Source organism: Gavialis gangeticus, unplaced genomic scaffold (assembly GCF_001723915.1).
Source record: "Gavialis gangeticus isolate Ggan-Ray unplaced genomic scaffold, GavGan_comp1, whole genome shotgun sequence".
Classification (NCBI taxonomy): Eukaryota; Metazoa; Chordata; order Crocodylia; family Gavialidae; genus Gavialis; species Gavialis gangeticus.
In genome coordinates, this window is record NW_017729031.1 from 104564979 (window position 1) to 104575792 (window position 10814).

Below are 10814 nucleotides of genomic sequence, written 5' to 3' on the forward strand. Positions count from 1 at the left end.
AAGTCCTCCCCTGTGGCCAGCACCAAGTCAAGTAAGGCATCTCCCCAAGTGGGACTGCATATGTCCTGTGTAAGATGCAGGTACCATATGCAGGCTAAAAACCTATGTGAATGGGCAGACCTGGCCAACTGCTCCTGCCAGCAGACATCTGGGTAATTTAGGTCACCCATGACAACTAGGTCCTTTGAGTGTACTGCCTTTGAGAGCTGTTTCAAGAATTGTAGGTCTAATTCTTCCTCCTGGTGTGGGGGTCTGTAGTAGACCCCCGCTACCAAGTCCCTTTCACCCCTACCCTCTTGTAATCTGACCCATAGGACTTTGATTTGCCCTTCTGTCCCCATCTTTATTACAGAAAATGTATAATGTTCCCTAACATATAGAGTAACGCCTCCCCTCTCCCCCTTTTTTCCCCAATCTATCCTGCCTATATAACTTGTAGCCTTCAATGCCCACTGCCCAGTCATGGGCAAGGTCCCACCGGGTTTCTGTTAAACCAACCAGGTCAGGATCTTTGTCTGCAAGCAGGAGTGCAAGTTCCTTCTGTTTGTTACCCATACTTCTAGCAATAGTATAGAGACACCTAAGCCCCCTGATAGGTGCCCTTAGTATTCCCCTATACTGATTCTTAGTGGGCCCCTGAGTAGTTACCTGATCATTTCCAGTGTGTGGTTCGTGGCTTGTCTTACCCAAACTCATCCTGAACTCGGCATCCCCATCCCCTGACAAAGCTAGTTTAAAGCTCTACTTAGGAGGTCTTCCAACCTGTAAGAGAACAGACTCTTACCTTCTGGAGAGAGATGTAGGCCGTCCCATCCCATCCCAGCAAGGTCTTATCCTGGAAGTATGGATCATGGTCTAGATAGCCAAACCCCGCATAGTGGCACCAGCTCCGAAGCTGAGTTGACCTGCTCAGTGGAGTTGCTGTAGTGCTGGCCACGGCTGCTGAGGAGGACCAACAAGAAGACTACTTGTGCCCCCGAGCCTCTAAGCCTGTCTCCCAGAGCCATGTAGTTAGCCATGACCCATCCTGGACTACTCTGGGCCGCATCATTCGTTCCAACATGGATGAGGACCATGGGGTAGTAGTCAGTGGGCCTGATTAGGTCTGGAAGCCTCGCTGTGACATCCCAAATCCTAACTCCGAGCAGACAGCATACCTCCCGTACTGCAGGATCTGGGTGGCAGATGCCTCCCTCTTCCTCTCAGGAGTGAGTCGCCCACCACAATGACTCGATGCCTTCTCCGGTTGCCTCTCAGCCTGTCTGGTGTTAGCTGTGGACTTGGCCTCTGTTGCTGTACTCTCTCCAAGTGATGCCAGCGCATCATACCTGTTTCCCAGCTGCACTGGGGCAGTTGTTCCAATAGTGCAATGTCTAGTTCTGTGACATCTATATCTGAAGGTGACTGTTTTCTATCCTTCTGCATCGACCGCCTCCTGTGATGCCTTCCCTGTAGGTGTGTGGTTGAATGATGCAATCTTGCTGAGCTACTTTAGTTTTTTGCTTTACTTAATAGGAGTTTTAAGTTTTCATATGATGAGAAAAATATTTTTTTTATGAGACTGTCTAATAAGCCTCCTTATATTCACAGGAGACCAGAAACCCTTTGAGCCACACCTTTTTCGCACTTCTCCCACAGCACATCCATCCTGCTTCAAGCAGAAAGCTGCTGAGCCCTACTACTGCCAGTATTTCTTGTTTATATTGTTTATAAATTACCCCCCCCCTTTTTTTAGCCATAAATTCATTTCTCATTTCTTTTGGGTCTGTGTTCCTCTTGGCTAGCTATAGGTGTGGTTTTTTTCACAGACAGTAGGCAAGGTGATCAATGAGGGGAAGAAATAGAAGAAAGTTTAAAGAGAGATCTGCCTCATCTGAGTTTCCATTAATAGACCTATGTCAAGAGAGAGTGAGAGAACCTTCAGAAAAAGAGCTACCTGTTGTGGGAGATTCAGGTGTCTCTTCTCCCCAGCCTGCACCCCCCCCTTCCCATTTGCTTGTCTCTGGGAAGTCCAAGAAAGCTAAGGATAAATTACCCTAGGGAAAAGCTTAGATGGGTATTTTAGTAGCAGTCTTTTCAGCCCTGACACTACATCCCAAAATAAGGATGATTTATCTCAATTGGAATCCATTAAATCTGACAAGGACACTACCAAGGAGCTTTCTCAAACAGAATTCTTTGCATCCATTGTAAGAGGTGTTATTTGAACCCTTGAGTTTTGTACAGAGCCAGCCAAGCTGAAGAGAGAGTATTTATTTCCTGATTAATTCCCCAAATAATTTAATGAAGTCTCTTAAGGCAATATAAAGCACACTATTATGGCTGTGCTGTACTTTGTAGGGTAGGGAAGGATTTTTGGGTGTGATATCTTTTATTGGACCAACTGTATAGATGGGAGGGACATAGATGGCTTTATAGATGACTATATTCTTCCAACACTTCCAGACTTGCCTTCACATTTTAAAGAATCATTAAAGGCATGCAGCACTATACTCATACCTCAAAATTAAACAAGGTGGTGCATTCCTAATCTAGGTTTTAGAGATCCATCTCACTATAACTCACTGAAGATCTTGTGTATTTGAAGGTAGCAGTGGTGGAAAAGCTTATTAAATGGTCATGATGATAAACTGTGCGTTGGTTAGGATGTACTAGGTGCCACACTCTCACTGACACATTTGAAAAGTTCAATGTAAATGTTTGCTTCCTTTTTAACATATGCTAAGCTGATAGAGTTATCCTGCAGAGAGCTTAAAGACTGTATTTTAATCACCTTTAGCATATGTTAAATCTAAACAAACTCATAAAATTGGACTTCCTGAAAATCATTTAAATAGACCAGTGTGTCTCAAGGGGAAAATTTTAAATTCACAATGTCTGACCTCTGTCTCCTGTACATGTTATTCCAAGCCAGTAGTGGCCTATTCAGAATAACAACTTGAGCATTATTTAAGAGATGGCAACCACATCAGTTCTCAAGAAAACACCCTGCCTTTGCTGGTGCCCTTTGTGTAACTTAAATTCTTGGCCAGTGCAATAGCCAGATTTCAGTCCTGGCTATATCCACAGAAAGAAGACTCTAACAACAAGCAGAATCTGCCTTCTGCCAAGCTTTCTTTTGGAGACCTGTTTGGAGAAAAAACCTTCTGACAAAAGCGCTAGAGAAGGAAAAGTATGTCTTGCTAGCATCAAAACTTTCAAGAAAGGGACTTCAGAACCCAAACTTCAGAAGCAGTTCAGGAGGAAAGAGGTGTCATCCTCTGAGGGTAGGCAATAGAACAGATTCTCTAGAGGGGAAGGTCTCATCAGAACCCCTTACCTTAAATTCCACTAATCCCAGGCATCCAATACCAAACCTACCAGGTGAAGAGAAGAGGATGGGTGTCCATTTTCTCCCTCCATTAATAGTAAAGTGCCTTCAAGGCAGATTATATGGAAATAGCTCTGCAGACTGCCACTGAGAGACTAATTGTCACCATTTCATCAAAATGCCAACATTCAAAGAAATATACCTACATAGGAATAATGTGACCAGAGCTATTAAACATTTACTTCTCATAGCAGCCATAGAGCTCATCTCTACCCCACACTTTCTCAGGAGTCTGCTGTTTTATTTGTAGCACGGAAGAGGAGAGGAGGATTTTACACTGTGCTCAGCTTCCAGTTACTTAACAAGAGTACTAGGAAGCACAGATTTTAAAACACATGGAACAAAAGTCAAAAACACACCAGTGCAGGAGTATTGGGGCCACAGGTACCTGCATGGGAGACTGGCTCAGCCACTTGGGAAGAAATTTGGTACGTATGGGGCAGGCTTCTTGCTTATGTGTTATAAAATGAATCTGATTGCCTCAATAGATGTAACATTTGAACTGTGGTGTACACTTCCATAGGGTAATAATTCAGTCATTCCTTTCAGCAGGTGCTAGAGGAAAGGGATCATTCAAATTCTCCCTCTTGTCATATTTTATCATTCATTTTCTCATTCGGGAAATCTTCATTTACCAATTGTGGATGATTGTCAGATGAACTCTGGTAAGAGGGAGGACTCATTTACCTGCTAGTTTTCCTTCTACAAGATGTTTGGCAATCTGTTTCATCCTCTAGAGGACTGTATTCTTAAGAGACCAAATATGGGAAAAAGCTCTCTTTGTTCTTTTAGACATGTCAAGTAGTAGCTGTTCTTGTTATGTTAAGGAGTTTTTCTTCCATTTGAAGTTTTCATCTTGTAAAACTCGGCTGTAATGCTTGAAGGGCCTGCCCTGCTTCCACGAGTGCTAGTTCCATACTACCTTCCCCTCTACGTAGCAAGCTTAAATGTATAGGATTGCCAGACATGGGTAGCATTTTCAAAAGTGTATGAAGTGACTTAAGGCATAAGTCTTATGTGCTTATGTACCCAAGTCATTTAGGTGCTTTTGAATATCCTGCTCAGCATCTTGCAGAAAAAGAAACAAGTAGCAGGTAAGCAAAGGTGATTTTCTGTCATTGAAAAAATAGGTGAAGGGTAAGGTGGCAACATCTAAGTTACACAACTGCTTATTAAATGCTAAGTGTTTCTTGGATTCACTCTTTAGAGACTTATAATTGTAAGGGTGGGAGGAGACTGGCAGTGTTAAATGAAGGAAATGTAATTGCTTAAAACTCTGCTTATCTTCTATAATCAATACACTATAAAATTACTGTACTGATTTCTTTTGACTTATTTTCTTTCTCTTTCTTTCTGCACAAGCACTCCTATCTGGACAGGGAAACCTCCCTCCTTCTGAGAAACATTGCAGGAAAACCTTCTCATTTGCTGACCAAGGTGATTCTTCCTCTTTCCACCTGCACGTGACTCTTCCTTGTAGTTAGAATACAGTTCATACTTATTGGTGTATATCCCTTCCCTCTTTCCTTCTGACCATTTCCAATAACTTTTGCGAGTGTGTGTGTATTATTTCAGTGACTTTTACTCTGGTCAGAGGAAACGGGCTGCTTTTAAAAGCTGTGTCTCATTTTAAATGTACTCTGAGTTGCTGTATATTTCAGAGATTCCAAATTATTGTAGAGAATTTGATAATCATGTTAGTATTCAATTTTCTTAGCTACAGAAGCAAATGGAGTCTAAAAGGTCTTCTGTTCTCTCCGCTTCATGAATATAAAAATAAAGTTTTGGGAATCACTTGGATACTTTTTCTATTGCAAGAAAATAGATACTTGTTTTAAATGGATTTAAACTATTTGCCATCTCTCATGCTGAGAGAGGGAAGATCAAACTCATTCTTCAGGTGTTCTTCCATCATGTTATATAGGCAAATACCGTAGGTTGACAGCATGTTCAGAAGCCTGTTAAAGATGGCTCCTAAACTATTTCCCTAACACATGGAAAGGGTCAGTGATGTCCTAGGACTTGGTTGCCTCATATGTTTTCATCTACTGTTTATGGTGAGAATCCTCATTTCTGTATTTATTGTTGTGTGGAATCAATATGCGTGAGAAGGTGATACAGAGGATGAATCCATCAGGTGATGATCAAATGGCACAAGGGAGAATAGGTATTTTTATACTGTTGAAAAGGTTTTGCACATTCATTAAAACAAGGGTCAGACTTCACTGCTTTTTACCTACTTTATACCATTTCTTTGATTTTAAAAAAAGGGTGAAAGGGTACTATTAAGGGGAAGTTGAGGCAAGTAGGAAAACAAGGACTCCAGTAATTATACCAATATATTAGTCATAAAGAACATGTTTGTTAAATAGATTGATTTAGGCTGTATTTGCAAATTATACTTTAAAACTTTTCTTTTTTGTCTATATTCATATTTGTGCTAAAGTGTCTTAAATGCTCAGCAAGAATCTCTTCTGTGAAAAAATTTATACAGTCTGTTATATTTCAGAGGAGCTTTAACAGCAGCCCAGAACAAGTCATTTCTGCTTTATCACAGCCCTTTCCTATTTTTGGTTTTTATTTAAAAAACCTTACTGGTTTAGGTGCATGTGAATTAACACCAGTGAAGCCATGTACATAATTTTTTTTATTCTAATGTCCTCCTTGCTTCCTATGGTTTATATGTTTTCAGTATGCATTTGTACACATTTGCTACTATATGAAATGAAAATAGGTTTAATTGAAACCTTTCGTTTGGGTCAGTTGGTTAATTGATGTGCCCCTGAGCCACAGTGCCTCCTGAGAGTCATTACTGGGATCCAATGCCATGTTTTCCTCTCCAGCTGGACATCTACCATCTTACACTTGTGTATGCAGTTTTCAGTCAACCCTGCCTCTAAGATTTCAATTGCTGAGTTAGACTTGCTTCGTGCTCTGCATTTGTATTATCCACTTCCACCCTAGGTTTCATGTGTTTGGGTCCAGGATTTTTGGGGGAGGATCCTAGCTTTCTGAGTACTTTGCCAGTTCCCCTTCTGGTGTATTAAGCATGAGTGAAAAGTTAGTAGAATGGCAGAAAGATAGCGCTACAGGAAATTGATAGTGGTAATGAACTATATGAAATTGAGACCAGAAACTTGAACTTTTGTTATCCTATGCTGCTGAGTAGAGTAATAGGGGTGGGGTCACAGCTCTCTGTATATCCATCCCATGTTCCCAACAGGCATTCTTGCTTAGATATATGGCCCATGCCTAAACACTTTCAGGAGGGAGGGGGTGCTTTCAGCAACAGTGCTGATTGTTTGAAAATTCAGATTTCTGCTTTCTCTCATGCTGCCCCTCACATTTGGGAGGCATTCTCTGTAAATGTCTGCCTCATCTTAAAGCTCCTCTTCACTGTGTTGCCTAAAAAAGACTGAGGGTTTTGACTGGTGTGTGCCAGGGTTTTGACTGGGGTGTGCCAATGTTCTTCTGGGACTTTAAACCTGGAGGTTCCTGGCGAGAGGGTCTTGCCCCTCCACTCAGAGTCAGACCAATCGTCATATTTGGGGTCAGGTTAGGAATTTTACCCCATGGCTGAATTGGTAGGGACGGTGGGGGGGGTTGCCTTCCTCTGTTGGGGGGCATGGCCCTCTACCCAGAATTTCTTGAGCATATATTAACAGCATTTCATAGAAGCAGGACATTGGCTGCCATATTTCCTCTGCTTTACCTGTGTGTGGTTAAGATATTAGGTCTATGTTGTTAGGGTTGATAATGGTCTTATGTACAGTGTAGATTACGGTTTGGATAGGGATGATCCTTCCTCAGGCTTACCTAGGTGACTTCTGGAGGTTCCTTCCAGTGCTGCTTCTCCATGACTACAAAATTTTGACAAGTGTAAGTTTGCTGATGTGCAAAGACCATTGTCTGACCCATGCTAACTAATATTGTTGCCATTGTTGTCTTGTGCTCCCTAGCCCCTCCCTGTTTGCCTGTATGCCTCTGCCTCGTTTTTTTTGCTTAGGTTGTTGACTGTTTGAAGCAGAGATCATCTTGTAGTCCCATACTAGTACAGCTTCTAGGACAATAAGGTCCTAGCCCTTGGCTAGGACCTGTAAGTGCTATACTAATTCAAACAGCAACAGTGGCTGAAGCAACACATAGCAAACCTCAATGCAGATGTACTGGTACTCCAGGGAAGGAGGTCCCTCCATAGAAGAGAGGGAATATCTTGAATTTTACATTTTCTCCTCTGTTGTTCAATATGCAGCGCAGTATTTACTGCAGATTATTCAAACTCTTCCAAGAAAACAAAAATAAAAAAATGCCACACCTAAGTGACAAGCAGAAATTTTTGTGGACTAAATCTTTTATTACATTAACTGCATGGTTAGGATAGATTTAGACAAGCTTTTAAATACAGCCATTACACTGAGATGAAATCAACAAGTTTGTCTCAATATCAGATTGGAAGGAAGCTGTCAAATGAATATTAACAATTACCAATACTTCTCAGTTTTGAAGAGGTGCTTTTCTACTTGGTTTTAATTCCTAGTTAAAGACGTTTACCAAAGTCAATGAAATCAGTTACCTGGAACTCATTAAGTAACTTAGTAAAGAAACCAAATTGTTATTTGCAAATGCCTAAACCATAACCTCAGAGTCAACTATAGAGCTTCCTCCTTAAATTTAAATTGTGATGGATAACCCTTTCTCTTTCCAAAGAACTCTAATACACAGAAGTTTAACATACTTTGGAGAGCTTTTCTTTTGATCACCTTCTCTGTATGGACTTTGTGTGTTTACATACATGCACACACAAAAGGTCACACTTCTATTTCTACTACCTAAAAATAAAAAGTTGGGATGTGTCCTAGCTAACAAAAATAAAAGATGAAAACAGGAAAAAGAAAAAGGTACTTACAATAACAGCAGGCTTAAACACCACAGTACTTGCACTTTTCTGGACTCTCATGTGGTAGGTCTTCGAATTGTAGTTAGAAAGCCATATAATTGTGGGCTGTTGGCACAAAGCAATCAGAGTGGAGGTTGATGTCATGAATTCTATCCCCAAGGTCTTGGAGATTCTGAAATGTCTTTCTTAGATGGCTCATTGACCCACAAGGCAAAGATTCTTAACTTTATCCTGGATTTTTATGTTTGCTTATTCCAATGAACGAGAAGTTGGCAACAGGAATATTATGCTACAGGAGAGTATCGCTGAATCTCCGATTCGAATCAGAACCCTCCAAATCAATTCGGAGAGATTCAGAAAGATTCGGCAATTCAGACAGACACAGCTTTAAATGTGTTTTTTCTACATACCTCTTGGTAGCAGGGGCTTGTGAATGCTGTGATGCTGGGGCATATGGAGTGTCCCACAGAAGTGTGGGGGGCTCCCTGGCGCACTGAGTAGCAGACCTGGACATGGACCAGAAGCACTTCCGGTCCACTTCCAGTCCACCGGAGAGCATGTGGGGGTGCCCCCCTGCACCCTCCGGCTTGACGACTGATGCCTCCTGGGTCTGGAGGGACACCCAGGGTCCCCCTGCAGCCAACTGATGAGCTGGAGGGGTGCAGGGAACCCCCCTTCATGCTCCCCAGCAGACCCAGAAGTGGACTGGAAATACTTCCAGGTTCACTGCCAAGCATGTGGAGGCCCTCCCCTGCACTCCTGTGGGATGCTCCATGCGCCCCAACATCGCAGCGTTCACAAACCACACTGGTACCTCGAGGTATGTAGAAAAAACATTTAAAGCTGTGTCTGTGTGTGAATCCCTGAGTCGCCAAATCAGCATCGAATCTTCAGATTCGGATTTGGCCGAATCAAATTGGGGATAGTGATCCAAATCAATAATTCGAATTACTGTCCCTGATTTGGGCCAAATCGAATAGGGCCTGCTTCGCATACCCCTAATATATAGGCAGTCTTTGACTTCAGACATTTCAAGTTGCAACAAATGGCACTTATGAGGCTTATAAATTGACACCCTGTTTCAATGTTCTGATGTCAGTTTCAACTTTACGACGCTTGATCTGACATGATGCCGCACCAGCGAACAAGTTCACTGCATCTCCCGTCTCCCTGGAGAACATCTGTCCAAACTTACTTGCACGCTTTCTTTAAAAAAGCAGACAAGACTCCAGAAAAATTTGCAGCCAGGACTCCTGAGAAGACTCCAGCCAAGAACCCTTCAAATTCCCACAAAGTCACCTCAAAGAAATCCTTCCAAATCAGTATGATTGCTATTTATGATATAAATAAATTAATGTAGCTATATTATTCATCCATAACTGACTGAGTACAAAATTCTGGGTTATTTTTGGTGAAAATAGGGTATTGGGCCTTGGTTCAGGAACCAATCAATCCCCCTTTTATAACATTGTTCCTATGGGAAAATCGGTTCCAAGTTGCAATGTTTCGACTTAAGCCGCGGTTTTCAGGAACCAATTGCATCATAAGTCCAAGGATTGCCTGTAGTGGAGAGGAACATGAGAGAGGAGGAGTTGGAAGAAGGTATGTATGACTGAAGCCCTCCAAAACCAGTTGACAGGTCCTCTATGAAATCTATCTTAGAACTATACAATTTGATCCTATTGAGGTTTGAATGACATTGTTTAATAAGCATTAGTTTTAGAGAAAAGGTAATTTTCTGATCAACAGTTTATAAAATGTTCAGTATTTTGGCATACTATGAAGATTGATGTCTGTGACTTCCACCCCACCAAATGTCAAAAATCTGGGTATATGAGACAACTTTTAGAGAGCTGGTGTGGTCTCCTCTCCATGAAAGTGTCTTGAGATGATGGTCACCAGTTTACTGAAAATATGACGCACACATCCTATAACAATAGCTGATAAGCAGGTTTCTTTCTTAAACAACTATCACTTAATATTAATTATTCAACAACATTCATCCAGTTATTCCATTTTATTTTTAATGTCATCACACTTCTCTTAAAACAATTTATAGTAAAGCAAACTTCTCTTCTGGAATTTTCAACTTGATAAAGAAACTTACTTTGAAACCCTTCAAGGTTTATCTCTCTCAATGCATGTGCACCAAGGGATTTAATTTAGGTTGAACAGACAGACTTAATTCTGGCAATTACTAATTTTTGTGCGTGTGGCTTTGCAAACATAACATTCTGTTGACATAATTTCCCATGTGTATATAATATCCTAATTTTTTAAAAACAGATTCCATTATGTGGCACCATTCTGACCTGCACATAATTCATTGATAAGATTGGAAGTTTAACTGCACAACCCACCTCTACCATTTTATCTAACAGTGTAACTGACAGCAGTAATATGTAATCCTCCCCTGTGTAGATCATCAGGAGAGTGGGACACTTTGCTAGAGGGCTTCAATAGCAGAGTGGGTCAGATTCTGATGCATATATGCTTCTAGCGGGCATGTTTTTTTCTGTGTCGTCCCCCCCCCCCCCCCCCCCCCCC

At 41.5% G+C, this 10814-nt stretch overlaps 1 protein-coding gene across 2 annotated transcripts in view; it reads left to right on the forward strand.

The window, feature by feature from the left end:
* RAPH1 (Ras association (RalGDS/AF-6) and pleckstrin homology domains 1) overlaps positions 1 to 10814 on the forward strand; it is a 152624-nt gene that overhangs the window by 37289 nt on the left and 104521 nt on the right. The window contains exon 5 of one of the 2 annotated variants that reach the window (XM_019523486.1): positions 4733 to 4807. The exons of the other annotated variant lie outside the window; for it this stretch is intronic. Within the exon in view, the coding sequence (XP_019379031.1) occupies positions 4733 to 4807 (75 nt within the window). The remainder of the gene's footprint in view (positions 1 to 4732; positions 4808 to 10814) is intronic. 2 annotated transcript variants of the gene reach the window in all.